Here is a 16,974-nt window from a genome sequence, read left to right as displayed (position 1 = left end):
AGAGAGAGAGAGAGAGAGAGAGAGAGAGAGAGAGAGAGAGAGAGAGACAGACAGAGAGACAGAGAGAGACAGACAGAGATAGAGAGAGAGAGAGAGAGAGACAGACAGAGAGACAGAGACAGACAGAGAGACAGACAGAGAGAGAGACAGAGAGACAGACAGAGAGAGAGAGACAGAGAGAGCGAGAGACAGAGAGAGAGAGAGAGAGGAAGCTGTTACATTGATTTCTGTAAGAGGCAGCAGATTGCAAATATTCCCTTTCATGTGCAAAAAATAAATATTGATTTGCTCCTCGTCTTTGGCAAACTCTCTGCAGTGACAAACTAAAAATAGTTTTTCTGAGTCAATCAAAAGCTCTGCCATACTCAGAGAGAGCCGTGGGGGAACATATAACTTAATATGCTTCAGCAGTTTAATCTGTGATGTTCTATTAACTTCTACACGTGGGAAAATTATTATCAGCTGAGATTAGGAGAAACTTTAGAGCAATGGTTGCAGCTGAAGTGACACATTAATTAAACACGGACATCTCGACAGGCCTGCCCTGCAGACACTCTGGCTTGTTTTATCACTCACTCTTATTCGGGTCTTACAAATCATAACAGTGCGGAGTCGACAGTGTCGGAAAGATAAACTGACTCATAAAATCTCACTCCTGGCTGACTGGCCGTGGTTCAGTCCCTGTCAGAGCCATCAATCTGCCGGCTGCTCGGTGTGGCAGCACACTGCAGCGCGCTAATATATCAATCTAGTATAATAAATAAATTAAAATAACTGTCTGCATTATGACACAGCAGAAGGCCTCGAGACGACCCACTCTAATGTTTTCACCTTGCCTCTCAGGGCTTCTATGCAGTTAGTTTGTTTTTTTATTTGTCCAGGTTGTGAGATATCCATTCCTAAGATTTCCACCTTTAAATTAAAAATTTTGATTTAAAGCTGCACTAATCAATATTTTCATATTAACAATAAATCAAATGATACGTGGAATGTTCGAGGGCCCGCTTGCAGTGACAAACTCATAGACAATTATTAACTTTATTGTGTGTTTCAGCTCATTGTTTGGGTTTTATGCCCCCCAACTTTACTGTTTATGGATCCCTTTTGGAAAAGCTCATAAAACTGTACACTACCTGTTCAGCACAGACAGAGTTGGAGACTAGCTGGGGAAATATAATGTAGCATTTAGCAGCTAAAGAGACACATAAGAGACCAAAAACAGACCTTAAAGGAGAGTGTGCGAATATTGGATTTACGTTCATCAGGTGACACGAAACATGACATTAATGCTAATAAGTGTGTCTGCTCAGTGTTTTTACAGGAAACTGTTTTCTAACAAATTTGCCACAACAACTCAAAACAAATACCTCAAAACTTGCATAAAACAACATAATCAAAATCTGTTAGTAAAATCTGTTATTTCATTTCTTATATTATACATTTTGGTGGATTAACCGTCAAAAACCCCACAGCACAGCGAAGAAAGACTGACCACACTAACTACACGATTATTCCCTGTTAGGCAGTTAGAGCTGTGTGGTGGAGCACATACAGTCATTGGCTGGTTAAAACTGGTTCACACCATCTTAACATTTCAACAGACAGTTCCCACTGAGATCGGGCTTGTGCTGTCCGCAGTAGAGCGGTACAGGAAATGGTCAAATGGTTTAATACAGGAAGTGGTTTTTGACATCTGATCCAGAGAAAGGAATTGTGGGTGTGGATGGCAGCCAACTGCACAGGCAAGATAGAGATGAGAACAGTGTTGCTCCAGACAGATCAGCGGATAAGCCTCTGCCAGACCATCAGTCAGCCTCCTTCTCGCTCTGCCTCTCCTGACACACACACACACACACACACACACACACACACACACACACACACACACACACAAACAGACACAGCTCACCACCTCAAACACACTCACTGGATATGTTAAGATTATAGTCTGGATCCAACTCTCTGCAGAGGGCAAATTGAGTCCAGGATGTTTTCTTGTAAACTGTTGTCATGTTTGTTACAGTCAGTCAGCAGGAATAATCGCTGAGAAGAGACGCAGTGAGAAATAAGAGACGGCATAAAAAACTCAGCCGTGGAGTAATTTGTGCACATTGTGCAATTTTTTGTAAACTCTTCCATACTCTTTTAATGTTGTAATGCATCATTTTTATTTGAAAGAGTTATTTAAGGCAGGGGATGCAGGTCATTGCTGTTATATGTTGTAACATAGATTCAGACTGCATGTTGCCCCTTAATTATTGTTTGAAGCTCTGGAGAAGTTGGGTGTGTGTCACACTAAAGACAGAGGGGGAAGTGGAACTATTTAAACCTGTACCACTAATTAAAAGCTCGAGTTAGTAGTTTATACATTTTCTACTTTTAGTAGTTTTTAGAAGTGTTGCAGTTGCCTCCTACAGGATGTAATGAAGGATTTCATTTAACTTTGGACCATTAATAATTACATATTATGCTTTGGGGGGATATTACACATGTGGAAAATTACAGTACCACACAGGGAGTGATGCACATGTTGTTTAGTTTTGTTGAGCAGGCCTTTAAAAGATTTTGTTTACCGTATTACATTTTTTCTCGGTCCACTGTGATATGCAGGCAGAGGCAGCACATTGTTGTCTAACATCATTTAAAGCTTTGGCTCCCAACATGTTTAGTGTGTGACGCCTTAAAACCCATATAAAGTGTAAGTCTGTCTTGATTAAATTTAAATTCTATGACTTAATAAGCGATCAAGGTTGTGGTTTCATCGGATTCAAAATAAACATACAGTAGCAGCAGAAATGCTGTAGTTTTTTACAGTTAAAATGTGACCTTTTCTTCTGTATATGTTTGCCTGTTCCTTTCAGTCCTCAAAGCCCAAAGTGAGCATCCCTCTGTCAGCCATCGTGGAGGTGAGGACCACCATGCCGCTGGAGATGCCTGACAAGGACAACACTTTTGTTCTTAAGGTAGAAACTGTAACCGTTTTACGACCACATTAACACAAGTGTACCTGCCTCAGTTATAGATATGATTCTATACAAAAATAGGTTGTTGTACTATGAGCTCGCCCCTCATGCCCTTGCTGAGTTAAGATTGGATTTGTCCTGCTCTGTGCCCTGATGTGGTCCTTTGAATGGAGCGCAGTGTGTGATCGCAGTGTTTGGCTGCTTCCACAGGTGGAAAATGGGGGAGAGTACATCCTGGAAACCATCGACTCGCTGCAGAAAAACTCCTGGGTTGCTGACATCCAGGACTGCATGGACCCGGGGTAAACCACCAGATAAATATTTGCTGTTGGCTGATTGAGAGAAGAGAGGGATGGAGTGAGAGGGAAAGGGGAAACACACACAGTCATTAATCATCAAATTAGTGGAGTTTTTGACAGGTTGCTTTAGCACAAACATGGGCGAGCTTGCACCACTGATATTCTTCCTCAGCTTCCTGGGTCGGTGCAGCTCAGGACATAAACAGAAAGATTATTTGTGTTCTTGTTTGTAGGATTTGGATGTGTGTTAGGACTCTGCGATGTTTGTTTGCACACACATGTGCGTGTGTATATGCTCTTGCGGTTCTCCTGACTGGCCTGCTTGTGTGCAGTGACAGCGGTGATGACATCGAGCTGGCGTCGTGTCCTCATGGTCAGGCCTCCAAAGACTGCTCCATGGTGGCCTCTTGCAGCTGTGAGCTGCTGTCTGAGGGTGAGCAAAGACTCTTCTCAGTTTTTCTGCAGCACCTGCTTTGTACCATTTAATTCTTTTGATCCACATGAATTTGTTAAAATACAAAAAAAACAATGTGTTTAGGTGTGTATCGTGCTCCGGAGAGGCCGTGTCCTACCGCAGCAGAGCATTACAGCGCCCCCTCAGTCCGTTGCAGGGAACCCCCCTTCACCCAGCACCCATCCCACATGCCTTTAGAGCGCTTCCTGCAGTCCCCAGAGGCCCAGGGCTCCAACTCCTCTGCAGGTAACAACACAAACATCTACTTTTCTCTGCAGACAAGTAATATCAAAGCATATACCAACACTCAAAAACACTAAAGAAAAGAAGATTACAGAAAACATTGAATTGTTTTGACTCAGGCGGCAGTGAAGGAGCGAAAGAGTCAGATGGCGATGCCAGCCTGGCAAGTTACCCATGGTTCCATGGTACACTGTCCCGCGTGCGTGCGGCTCAGTTGGTGCTTGCGGGCGGGGCCAGAAGCCACGGGCTCTTTGTGATTCGTCAGAGCGAGACGCGGCCGGGCGAGTACGTCCTCACCTTCAACTTTCAGGGCAAAGCTAAGGTGAGACGATTAAAGCGAGGAGAAACCCTATTATTATACGTCATAGGGGTGCAACTATTAGTTTTGTTTTTTGTAAATGTTTTGACAGTTGTATTCGGTTTATGTGTTCACTTTAGTTTATAAAATGTAAAAAAACAAAACAAATGTACTGAGTTTAAAGTGATATGAAATAAAATCGATTTGAGAAGCTAAAACCAGGAAAATGTTTTTTGTTTCACTTGATAACAGACTTAAAACAACTGTCATTGATAAATTTAGTGTTCTTTAAATCATGAATTATCTTAATTTAGGATACATTTATCTCTCCTCCCAACTGCAGTTTATTTCACTCACGCTTGTTCTAACGACATTTTGGGTTGCAGCCACTGCAGCTCACGGCATACCTAGTTATCCAGGCCCTGGAAAAGATGCAGTAATGTCAACATTTTGTGTTCTCTTATGTAACGCGATCCCTGCACATCACATCCTGCTAGCTGGCAGTGTCGAGGAAGTGTCAGCTGCCGCCTCTTCCTCTGGTGTCAGCCTTCTGCATTCTGTCGCTCTGCTCCCACAGCGAGACGCCTTTCAGATAATGTCCTGACCTCTGTCTGTTTCAGGCGTTCACTGTGTCTTTTTATTTCCCTACCCTCTCTCTTACCACCTTTCGCTCCCTCTTAATTCCTTTGAATCACAAACTTTTCTCCCCGACATTAATGTCCTATCTCCCCCTCCTTCCCTTCCTTCTCCCAGCATCTGCGTTTGTCAGTGAACGAGAACGGGCAGTGCCACGTCCACCACTTGTGGTTCCACACCGTGTCGGACATGTTGCGACACTTCCACGCCCACCCGATCCCCCTCGAGTCTGGAGGCTCTGCTGACATCACACTACGCTCCTATGTACAAGTGCAGCGAAGCTCCACCACAGGTACACAACAACGTGAAGTACAACTGCTCATACACCATCTTACACAAGCTTAAAACCAGTCACGACTCCTGGAGAGTTGATCAGTTGATGTCAAGACACTGTAAAGTTGTTCTTTTTAACATGTAAAGGCCTAATATTTGTACATAAAGGTGCATTACTCCACAATTTGTTATATCCTGATTAGATGCTTAATTAGTGCTTCATTAATATCAGGTGTGCTGGAAAGGTCAAACCATTCAGACTTAACTTAAGGTCCCTGAAAACACACAATATAGGTGTTTTATTTTATTTTAATGCGTTTTGTCTGCCGTCTGATTACTAAAGATAATTCAATATTAATAGAACTATAGAAATTAAATTTTTAGGCCAATATCAATTTTAAGATTTTAAAAGATATGATAATGATCTAATAGTCATATTTTACATAAACACAAACTAATTATACATGTTTTAAAGAAAAAGTCAACTTGACAATTGTTCCTCAAAACCAAAGCGTAGTGGAGGGCAATAAGAAACTTCCAAAGACATTAGCTGTACTAACACTGCTCCTGCCCTCTGCTCTCCTGGCATGGGATGAATGCCCTCCTGTACAGGCGAGTGAGGGGGCGATTATACCGCAGGAGTTTTGCATGCAGGCCGAGACTCCGGCCCCAACCCACCCTGGTGGTCACAAAGAGGCCCTCTGTTTCCTCCAACGCTGGACCTACACACGCTCATGCACTCACTCCCATACACATAGTTACATAGAGTGAGGGCTTGATTCAGGACGTGAAAAGCTTCACTGATACACTGGTCAGGCGAGTCTTTGGTACCAGTGTTGTCGGTGTTATTGCCAACCAACAGAAAGCATATTAATGGAGGCCCGCGCTGTCTCTATTTACCTGCTGCTCTCTGACGGAGCCTTTTGCTCTCAGGTGTAAACCAACAATTATTAGCAGCACGGATTAATCAATTCTGTCTTCTATTTCTTTCTTCTTCCCCACAACCTGCTACAGATGTGACTGTGCCTCCAGTTCTCACCCCACCCAGGGATGCAGGCTGCTGGACAGATTCAGCCCAGCCAGCTCTCCACCCTCCTGGGATCACAGCGCCTGCAGGTCCCCCTCCTGATGCCCCGCTCTCCTCCAGCACCTCCTCCTCACCCACCGCTCTTCCCTCACTCTCCCGCAGTGACCCAGGTACTGGAGGAGGAGTAGGAGGAGGGTTACAGAGCCGGAGCAACAGCTCTGAGCGCCTGCTGGAGGCCTCTAGTGGCGGATCTGACGACTACCACGACGCTGACGGGACTCGCAGGGCTCGGGCAGTGGAGAACCAGTACTCTTTCTACTGAGCGGCCCGGGGCAGGGTTCAGTATTGGAGGTGACATGTGACGCTCTGCTAATGATAAAAAAAAAACGGTCCAAATCACTGGAACGCCCATTATTTAGTTTGTTTGTTTTTCTTTCAAGGCAGTTTCCTGTTTCTCTTATATGAGAAGGGGGGTGAGATCATGGCGAGCAGTGCGTCCACGCTGATAAATCCATCAGGCCCTGCAGCTTCGTTTCAAACTCAGTTGTTGAGAATGCGAGTGAGCAGAGAAGGCCTCAGTAAGAAACGGACATGTGGGGAAGATGAGTGGGCGGAGAAAACAAGAGGAAGTCGTCCAGTGGAGTCATATGGCTTCGATTCATCTCTTCTGACCACTTCCTGTTCACCCTTACCCACAGTTCCCTGGGAGCAGAGCCTGTGTCACCACCCCGCTGAACGATTGAGAGTTTGAAATGACCCTGAAGAAACAGTCCCTCCCCTCAGAGATTCTCTGAGCTCCCGAGAGCATCCTATTAATGTTTGTAAAGCTGCTTTGAGTCTGTCCCGGATATCCTAACTGCCCTTGCAGGGTTTCCCTACAAATTCTGCTTTAACATCGGCACAGCAATCATGGGTGTGTTAGTGTTAGCTCAGAGATGTTTTTCTTTAACGGTGTACAGCCTAAAGGGTCTTAGTGCCTGACAATTACCTTGGACTAGAATGGACTGACAAGGAGGGTGGTGTTAACACCTCGCATAATCACAAAGGCCCAACAAGTGAATGCAGGGGATTACTTTACCGTCATTTTCTGCTTAAAACACACTGAACATGCATATCTTTGCGTACTGAAATGGTTTCGTTCTCACAGTTTTATTGGTGACTGTAACACACATGTTATGTTGTGTTAGAAATCAGTGTAAAAGTGTTGAAATGGAAGACGAACAACACAAGTTCAGTCTGTATGAACATGGCAGAGTGGCTCCCATTTTGCTGTCATACCAGACTATTTCTATGAGTGTGTGGTGGTGTAATAGAGTCCAAATATTTTTCAATGATCGGTGTGCTACAGTAATGTTTCTAAAACGTGGTTTTCGAGGTCCCTCCTTCTGGTGCTGGTTCTGTATTCAAGCTTATCATATCAATAACCTGTAGATTAGATATGCTGTTGCTATAGTTCACTTTGAAGTAATGCCTTGAAGATATTAGTAAACCAAATCCAGCATTAAGGCTATCGGAGGGACTGGGGACTTGTTTCTTTGTAGAAAGGTGGCAGTATTGTGCACCGTTTGTGCGGCCTGGTGTGGACTGGAACGGAACAGGCAGTGAGCTAAAGGGAACTCGATGGCCATGCTTGAATGAGAAGATGTGACATTGCTGCTTTACTTTTTGCTGACAGAGTGCTGAGTTTAAGCTTTGTAATTAATTGATGATTCAAAACAAAAACATCACATCACCAAGTCATAGTTGGACATTTTCGGAAATACACCTATTCACTTCCTTGCCCAGAATTAATTTAGAAAAATCAATACCACTCACATGTCTGTAATAAATATGATGCTCTACTGCTAGCAGATGGTTAGCTTATCTTAGCACAAAGACTGGAAACAGAGGGACCGTCTCCTCCACTGTGTGGGAGACGGTTCAGGGAGGCAGCATGCTTATTAATGAGCTTTAGATATGCTAGTAGGAGGATTTTATCATTTTTGTCTGAGTTGTCTTTGTGCTAAGCTAAATTAGCAGGCTGCTAGCTGTAGATTCACATTTACTGTACAGGTATCATCCTTCTCATAAGTCTTCTTCCCAAAATGTCAAACCTTTACTTTAAAGCGTGGTAGGCACACCTGAAAATATGAACAGAAAAGCATACTGTATTTTAGACATATGCAACACTATTGTTAAGTTGGAATAAACATATCAAGAGTCAACGTCTGTCTCTTCAAGTGTGGCCATTTAGCTTTAAAGGTGAAATTTCAGTGTCAGTCGAGGAGCGGACGGAGCAGTTCATGTGCCAATTTGAATCCTATTTTTGAAACATTTATTCCTAAACCATAAATAAACTGTAAATTACATTTTTCCTATCGAGTGTTATTTATGTACAATTGATCGATTCTTCTTGATGAAACAGCCTCAGTGGAACCCGTGTGTTGCAAGAGCCCATATCACAGATTGCTCATGCCTCCCTTTTATTTTCTTAACACTTCTTAAAGCTAAACTTTCTGTTGTCTGACTGCGTTTTGAAGAGTCTGTGCAATTTTGTACAAAGTGATGTACTTGACATACTACTTTATATTTCTGTGAATAAAATGTGAACAAACTATTGTGCATTTTCTGCAGTTATTAACTTATAGATGTCACAATCTGGGTGTTAAAGGCTCAAAGTAATCTGATTAAGTTGGCTATTTAATTTTAGGGAACCGCTCTGTAGAGATAATTTGTCTCACCTATATTTATTCATCTGTATTAAGAACAGAAGTGTCACGTCATCTGGTCTTTTTTTTTGTTTCGGTTCATATTAGATAAAACTGCCTCGGTTCCATAATTAGGTCGCTATGTGAACACACTTTGAGTTGTTATATATTCAGTGCCAGTTCATAAATGTGTGACAGCTCATGAACCAGATCCAAAGATCCTAGTTTCACTTGCTTCGACCACTTCAGTCAGTTTAAAGGCTCAAATACTTCTTGATGTTTCTAATGTGTAGCAGCTTCAGGCAATAAGCAGACAGACAGTCAACCACAGCAGCAGCAGCTCTTTGCAGGCCGAGACCTCCATAACACGCATGAATATAATGTATCGTTGCACACAGTTTAAACTCACCGAGCCCCTCGGGCTTCCAGCTGTAACCCAGAGATCATTCTGATCTGAGGTACTCTGACGCCCTCTAGAGCTCACATCTTATAACATTGCAAAAGAAATAACAAAAAAAAAAACATGCTGGGTAATTGGAACAGCATATTTACTATGATTATTGATCAATAAAACCAGATTAAAACACAGTTTCATGAGATTTGCTTACAGTTTCCCTCACACAAAAGTCACCATAATGTGGCATTGTGTCTGTACAGTACATTCACATATACACACTATAACACCTGGAAGAAGGCACAGAAATGTGTATTACTTTCCTAATGATCTTGTAATTGCACACTTTAAAGTAACTTTCTACACAACAGATCCAGTGTATAGGAAGACACACTTTAATAAAGTCATCCTTGTGCAGTATTTGGATGAACCGAATTGGGTTTGTTGTTTGGCTTCAGACTTGTCACTCCTGGAAGAGAGTGAATAAATAAATGTTTACACGTAACTTTACAACTGGTTGAACAATTGTTGATAGAAAATAGAACCGAACCTAAACATATGTTTACATCAGGTTTGCTCATGTTGCACTTTTACCAGATTGTGATTACGTCACTCTGAAACAAATTGTAAAGTAAATTAAATGTTAATTATGGAATCACATGAAGGAGCTTCATGCTCAAACGGTTGCAGGAATAAATAATTCCACATCCTGCTATGAGGTTTTCAGATTACCGTTTTGGATCAATCACCCGTAGGTAAGTGTGTGTGTGTGTGTGTGTGTGTGTGTGTGTGTGTGTGTGTGTGTGATGTTTGTTGTTGCTTTTTAGATCCTATTCATGAGGGAAACAAATATATTCAGTTGCTGTCTTGATACAATGAGTGAGTGGACACAGTTTATGAATAAGAAGCCTATCTATGGCCTGTAAGAGATGAGACACAGTTATCTGGTGTTTGTTGACTCCTGCAACTCACTAAAAATAATCGTTTTCAACTGTCAGAAGCTGTGCAACACTTGCAAAACAGTCCGAGGTAGCAGCCCCCCCCCCCTCCCTGAGAGTCCTCACATGCAACCCCATAGGTTGCTGCATACCAGGTTGCTGCTTCTATTTCAGGGCTTGCTGAGATTGACAAAAAGAAAGCCTGCCATGGCCAGCAGCATCACCACGGTCATCTCCATCACTTTCCCCTGCCTCCACTTGCTAAGAGTCTCCTTCTGTTGCTCCTGCATGCGCTGCTTCCTGGCTTTCATGTCCCGCTCCCTCTGCAGCTGCTCCCCGTAGTGAGCCTGAAAAAAGGCGTCAAAATCAAACATGGTCTTCTCCCCGGCTTTGGAGAACCGCCTGGCTCTATAGTGATGCTGCTGCTGCGGCGGCGGCGGGGAGCCTGTGGATCTGCTCATAGTCTCTTTGGAGGACGGCCTCCCTGCACTTTGAACGTCCGACCTGCTCAGAATACCTCGGTCATACTTCATCCTCAGGCTGATGTTGCCCAGCACTGTGTAGGACTCGTTGATCTCAGAGAAGCGCTGAGTGGCCTCCTCGTTACCCTGGTTCTTGTCAGGGTGGTAGATGAAGGACTGCTTGTAGTAGGCCGTCTTGATCTGGGACTGCGTGACACCGGGGGTCACTTTGAGGGTGTCGTAATAGGACGTCCTGCTTCTGTGCAGCAGAGGGGCACTTTTTGAGCTGCGGTCACTCCTCCAGCTGTAGCCTCTACTACCATCAGGATGTAGTTTCAGACGCCTCGGTCTCTCTGACCCCTGCTCTGCCAGAATGAAGATGACAGTGCAGAAAGCTCGCAGCTGCTGAGGGGACCTGAGGGTGTCAGGGTGGATGGAAACAGCTCCTCTGGTCCAGGGTGTCATCCGGCCGGCCAGCAGCTTCTCCTGGAGGAGAGGCTGCAGTCTTGCTGAGGCGCACAGGGCTGCTGTGTGAGCTTGCAGGCTCTCTCTGATAAAACGGGATGTTTGCAGCTCCAAAGAAGCGGCACAAAATAAAGTCACATTTCCCCGTTGACTTTCACTTCTTCTCACTCTGGAAGGTTTCTCTGATTTGCACTGTGTTGCTTTGCCTCTTGGCTGAACGTCACGTTGATCGCGGGTCCATTCGTCTTTTAACCGACTGTCACTGAACGTGCAGTGAACCTGCAGAGATCCGGGACTTTCTCCGGTGCACACCGGTCGACTCCGGCTGTTTCTGAGAGTGGAAAGCCGGTAAGCACCGGTGCCCAACTTCTGACCTACCTCAGCCATTTTGCCGACAACGGTTCGGCTTGACTGATGACGCTGCATCCGGCCAGCCTACGTCACTCAACGAGCAACCAATAGGAGTCAATGTTTACAGGAAGTACATTTCACACCCGACCAATCATTTTACAGAAAACTGTAAACCGTAAATAGTTATGTAGTTCTTGGATAACATCCTGTTATGTAATGACAAACTTTTAAGATCTGCTTGTCCAGCAAAAAAATAAAAGCTATATAATTATAATTATAGGGGTGGGTTTGATTTGGAGTTTAAGGTCTGTCTAGTAATAATGGCCATGAAACTGAAGGACACTATTTTAAACGTCTTCCTTTAAATTGATTATTCAAAGCCGTCTACTAAAGATTATATAGATAATTGGGCCTCAGAAATGTAATTAATGATTTTAAGGCTTGTTTTTTAAAGGCCATGCAGAACAAAGAGTTTCAGTGAAACACCTTGATAGATGACATTAGCTTGAATATAGTGTAATTTAACATATTTTATAGAATGTTTTTAAATATGTGTTTCAGGCATGTAATTCATTTATTTATTTTTCATGAATTTAATCAATAATACCGATTGGATTATATCCCGAGTCTTTTAACAGATGCAATATACCTGCATGTCATTTGTTTTGGTTGAAAGAAAAATAACTATAAGAACAGGTTCATTATGGATGAACGATATGCGCTTTTGCATTAAAATAACGTGTCAATTATATGTTTGAATGATTTAATACATGTTTGCTTGGTTGCACACACGGTGGCGATATAACCGTCTGTTTTTAGCTGTGTTGCTTTTATTAAACTCAACGAAGAAGAACTTCTTACGTCGCACGCGTTCGACGTCATTGGTCTTCACGTGTGGGCTATCACAACATCTAGCTTGTTTATGAACTGATATTACACATTTTCTCTTCATCTCCAGACAGCGACCCACACAATAGGACAACCATGACCTCCAGCTGTCGACGGCCTGAACACTCAGCTCCTCCAGAAGTGGTGAGTGACGCGGTTTATTGTAGTGTTTCGATGCTAAGCTAACGGTAGCAGCAGGAGCAGCTTGGCTCTTTAAAGATATAATATATCAATATTTTAACAGGGAACTGAGTACGTGTTGACTGGACGGCAGGCTAACTATCGTTACTCAATTGTTGTTTTTACAATAGTGTAATTAGCTCTAGTTTGTTTGTTTCTCATATATATATATATATATATATATATATATATATATATATATATATATATATATAAGTAATTTGTGATAGTCATAAATAAGAGGCTCAAACTGGTTCATTGAAGTGTTGATGAATTAATCCGATGTGATGTCATCCCCGCAGTACTACAATGAAGCCGAGGCAAAGAAATACTCTCAGAAGTGAGTCTGTGTGTTTATTATGAATAACTTCTTGTCACTGTGGTCGTTATGTTTGTAGGATAAAAACTACCCCCCCAATAATATAGAGCTGCTCGGGTGTATTTGGAGAATTGAAATGCTTTAAGAATGACACACGCAGTAGTGTGTCGGCTACAAATAAATCCACCAGCAAGGCAGAATTCCCTGTTTGATTCTGCAGCTACAGAGCGTTGCTTCAGTTGTGTGGAGCAGAAATGTGCATCTTCTAAATCCAGCATCAAATCTGGTGGCACTTAACCACATGAAGGTTGAACTTGTTTCTTTAAGAACGTCTTTCCATTGCCAGAAGTCTCTGAACTCTCCGGGTGTTTTGTTGCTTCGCAGCTCTCGAATGATTGAGATCCAGACCCAGATGTCCGAGAGAGCTGTAGAGCTTCTAAACCTGCCGGAGGGACAGCCATGTTTCCTGCTAGATGTGGGGTGAGGGAGTGACAGTGACTGCGTTCACATGTAGCGTTACACTTTTAACTTGATTAAAGCAATACTTTGAGTATGAAATGATACAATATGTCATTTTAATGTTAAACCTACCATGAATACGGTCATAGTAAGACTAAGCATGGTCTAAAAAGGCTCATTGAAGACATGTTTATAAATGTTTACACATCAATCTGTTGTTGACTTTTGCTGCATTTTGCCACACAAAATGTAATCCGTCTTCTTGATGATATATACTTCAGCATTCTGAATGTACTCTAGTTTGGAGATGAAAAATGAACTTCTTTAAGTCGAGCGGCTTCGCAGAATCTGCAACTTAATAGAAAGTTGGAGTTTTAGATGCAGTGAGTTAGCGTGAGAGTTGTAATAGTCTCGCGTTATTTTAACATAACGCATTGTAAGATCCAGAATAATACCGTAATCTTGTGTGTTCTTGACGTGAAGGACTCAGGTGACTGTCTGTCCTCTGTCTCTCAGGTGCGGCTCTGGACTCAGTGGAGACTACCTGTCAGAGGAGGGACACTACTGGGTTGGGGTCGACATCAGCACCGCAATGCTGGGTTAGTTTGACACCGATACATTTAAACAGGAAGCAAGAGCTGGATGATGTACCAATATATTGATGTAGTGATATTATACTAAATATCATCTGAGATTTTGGATTATGTCAACAATAGTTATGTTGGTTGTGTTAATAATTTGATATTCAAATGTTATCTTTTCGTGGTTTAAGTTCAATTAGTTGAGATAACTTTCTGAAATGGTGAGACTGAGAAAAACTTATTGAATCAGAGTTTTCAGTTTGATCCCTCTGGATTATAAATGTGGATATGTTTCTGAAACATCTCTGTGACAGATGTTGCACTGGACAGAGAAGTGGAGGGAGACCTTTTAGTGGGGGACATGGGCGAGGGGATGCCTTTCCGAGCCGGCACCTTCGACGGTTGCATCAGGTGAAGAACAGAACATGCTTATGTTAAAAAAGAAAAAAGACATGTTTTTTATTTATTTTTTTTAATGTTGAATAATTTCTGACATTACCTTTTGCATTGTTCCCGCTCAGTATCTCTGCTCTGCAGTGGCTCTGTAATGCAGACAAGAGGTCACATAGTCCTCCTAAAAGACTCTACACCTTCTTTAGTACGCTCTACTCTTCTCTGGTAAGGTTTTATCACTCCTGTTGACTTTTTCAACTAAAATCCAAACATCAGGGTTACATATTTTAGGATGAAGACCTTTGCTTACTTCTCCTGACTCTTTGTCTTTCAGTCAAGAGGCGCACGTGCGGTTTTCCAGCTTTATCCAGAGAACTCCGAACAGGTGAAATAACGTTGTGGATTTAAAACCTGATGTTTTCTCCAGATTACTTGCGTTCAGTCTTCTTCTTCCCTCTCTAAAGCTTGAGCTGATCACGACGCAGGCCATGAGGGCAGGCTTCGGTGGAGGCATGGTGGTGGATTACCCCAACAGCACCAAGGCTAAAAAGTCAGTAGCTACGATAAAGCTGGGCTTTTTATTTTGACATGTTCAGCTGCAGCCTTCTGCAATTAATTCCTTCTTAATGGTCTGTGAAATCAGCCGCAGTGTACTCTCAACAGAAGGCTAACTGGGAACACAAGGACATTCATATCGACTCGACTGTTTGTCACATTAGCTTTGTGATGTATGAATTATTAAAATGGTCAACCTGAGTTACTCAATCATTGACACACATCTTGTTTGTTTCCAGGTTCTTCCTGTGTCTGTTTGCTGGAGTAACAGGAGCCCTTCCCAAGGTAAGAATGAAAGGAGTTAGCTTTAGTGGTGCTGTGTACATTTGATTTGGCTACATTATGATCACTGTGATCTCCGTTTGTTCTTTTCAGGGATTGGGAGCAGAAACCTCCGACAGAGCGGTTTCAAACCAGGTCCAGTATTCAGGACAAAGGTAAAGTTATTCGCAGCAGGGAGACACTGCTTATTGTGATGTTTTGATGAAGCCGTTTACATGTTTGGAAGTAGCAGAGTTTGCTTCGGTCACCAGACTTCCTTTTGTATTTTTTTGTTTGTTGATGTATTTTATTCATTGTTTTTTTTTTTCTAGTTAATTGTTTGATTCTCTCTTTTTATATGCCGAACATTTGTTGGTCTCAGATTCTCAAATGTGAGGATTGGCTGCTTTTCTTTATCTAATATGACGGCATACTGAATATCTTCTGGATTTCTTGTCTAGTCACTTTTGAAAATTGAGCTCTTGGAAATTGTGATCACCATATTGTCTTAACATGTTATAGACAAAACGATTAATCAAGGAAATCGTTAGTTGCATATTAAAACAGCCATTTAAAAACAGGTCTTGGCCCTCATACGTGCAGGTTCAGTCATACCTGCTTTGATGAAGCCGAAAGACCGAGAGAAATCTTGAAAGGGTCGTTGTCCTGTCTAGCTTCAAACCCTGTCGGGCAGCTTTTCCTCCCTTTTTACATAGTGGCGTTCAAGTTGCTCCTCCTGGTTGCACAAAGAGACTGGATGTGTGAAACATTCAGCAGCAGAGGCGAGGAGTTTTAGATGTGGTTTGTCACAAAGAACAATGTGCATTGTAATTGAGCTAATCAGCCACACTTTGTCTCTGTGAAGATGCCGGTTCAAAAACATGAAGGGGAAATCGGCGAAGAAGGGACGAGATTGGGTCTTTGAGAAGAAGGAGAGGAGGAGAAGACAGGGGCGGTACGTACTAATAACTACACGGTGCTTTAAACTCTTTCAGGACAAATATTTGAACTTATTATCTTGTGCTTAAATATATATTCTCTAAGTAATGTAATATACTCGGGTTTAGATTGAACTGAATCTCCTCTGGTTATCTGTATACTGTAACACCTGCTGACGCCTCTTCTCTCTCTGCTGTGTGTTTGTTGGCCTGCAGGGAGGTTCGAGCCGACACAAAATACACTGCACGTCAGAGAAAACCTCACTTCTAAGTGACTCGTGCAGCTGTGCCTTCATTAGCTCTCGTCTGTACCACCGCACACAATCACCCCTCGAACTGCAGAGTGTTTGGACTCAAACTCCTTAATCCAAGTGAATGAGATGCAACAGTAAAATGCTATTATGGCCAATCATTTTCCACATTTGGTTGAGTGGCTGTTTGTTTCTCACAAATAGTGGGAAGATTGTCCTCTCCATGAAGACACCAAGTACATGGACAGACGTCCGTACTGCTCACAGTGGAGACAGAGTTGGCATTGACGGCGTCAACAATGTCAAAGAATTAAAATAATGTTTTCTAAATTATCAAATGCCACATCTCTGATGAGCCTTTTATTAAAGATCTGCCAATATACTTACTGTTTATTTTTCCAGAATTTAGAAGGAATTGAACTAACGACGTCCATGCATTTGTAAAGGCTGCACACTTTCAGAATCCTATGTTACAAAAGCATACATGTACAAAATGATCTATGCAAACGTGTTGGTTTGCCCCGGACGTAGTGACAGTTCATTACGTTAATGCAGGTTTCTAAAATGGGAGAGTCCATATGTAGAAACAAGATGTTGCTTATGAGGGGAAAAGGGAACTAAATAAATTCTTTCAAATCCAATGACACATTGCTGCTGCAA

At 42.5% G+C, this 16,974-nt stretch overlaps 3 protein-coding genes across 3 annotated transcripts in view; 2 read left to right on the top strand and 1 right to left on the bottom strand.

Moving 5' to 3' along the window:
- The window catches only part of sh2b2 (SH2B adaptor protein 2), a 19,416-nt gene extending 10,629 nt beyond the window's left edge, over positions 1–8,787 (top strand). The window contains exons 3-9 of the mRNA XM_031861059.1: positions 2,862–2,963; positions 3,174–3,265; positions 3,595–3,695; positions 3,801–3,962; positions 4,079–4,281; positions 5,011–5,185; positions 6,181–8,787. Of these exons, the coding sequence (XP_031716919.1) occupies positions 2,862–2,963; positions 3,174–3,265; positions 3,595–3,695; positions 3,801–3,962; positions 4,079–4,281; positions 5,011–5,185; positions 6,181–6,515 (1,170 nt within the window). The 3' untranslated portion in view covers positions 6,516–8,787. The remainder of the gene's footprint in view (positions 1–2,861; positions 2,964–3,173; positions 3,266–3,594; positions 3,696–3,800; positions 3,963–4,078; positions 4,282–5,010; positions 5,186–6,180) is intronic.
- Positions 8,788–9,425: 638 nt separating this feature from the next.
- On the bottom strand, positions 9,426–11,533 carry dnajc30b (DnaJ (Hsp40) homolog, subfamily C, member 30b). Its single transcript, XM_031861187.1, has one exon. The coding sequence runs from the start codon at positions 11,523–11,525 to the stop codon at positions 10,383–10,385; it is 1,143 nt and encodes a 380-aa protein (XP_031717047.1). The 5' UTR covers positions 11,526–11,533; the 3' UTR covers positions 9,426–10,382.
- An 811-nt stretch (positions 11,534–12,344) lies between these two features.
- On the top strand, positions 12,345–16,955 carry bud23 (BUD23 rRNA methyltransferase and ribosome maturation factor). The gene is made up of 12 exons (XM_031861363.1): positions 12,345–12,521; positions 12,860–12,897; positions 13,261–13,356; positions 13,852–13,934; positions 14,231–14,327; positions 14,438–14,534; positions 14,644–14,694; positions 14,774–14,859; positions 15,104–15,149; positions 15,240–15,301; positions 15,991–16,080; positions 16,280–16,955. The coding sequence occupies exons 1-12, from the start codon at positions 12,474–12,476 to the stop codon at positions 16,332–16,334; spliced, it is 849 nt and encodes a 282-aa protein (XP_031717223.1). The 5' UTR covers positions 12,345–12,473; the 3' UTR covers positions 16,335–16,955.
- Positions 16,956–16,974: the final 19 nt, after the last annotated feature.

The sequence above is a fragment of the Anarrhichthys ocellatus genome, unplaced genomic scaffold (assembly GCF_004355925.1).
Source record: "Anarrhichthys ocellatus isolate YVR2014 unplaced genomic scaffold, GSC_Weel_1.0 scaffold24, whole genome shotgun sequence".
NCBI lineage: Eukaryota > Metazoa > Chordata > Actinopteri > Perciformes > Anarhichadidae > Anarrhichthys > Anarrhichthys ocellatus.
This window is presented reverse-complemented; position numbering and strand designations above follow the sequence as displayed.

What these genes read in the sequence shown, in the direction of transcription:
- dnajc30b (XM_031861187.1), bottom strand. Translation starts at nt 11,525, where the DNA reads ATGGCTGAGGTAGGTCAGAAGTTGGGCACCGGTGCTTACCGGCTTTCC.
- bud23 (XM_031861363.1), top strand. Translation starts at nt 12,474, where the DNA reads ATGACCTCCAGCTGTCGACGGCCTGAACACTCAGCTCCTCCAGAAGTG. An exon ending in TGTTTCCTGCTAGATGTGGG is followed by an intron (nt 13,357 to 13,851) that starts GTGAGGGAGTGA and finishes TCTGTCTCTCAG; the next exon opens with GTGCGGCTCTGGACTCAGTG. An exon ending in CATCAGCACCGCAATGCTGG is followed by an intron (nt 13,935 to 14,230) that starts GTTAGTTTGACA and finishes TCTCTGTGACAG; the next exon opens with ATGTTGCACTGGACAGAGAA.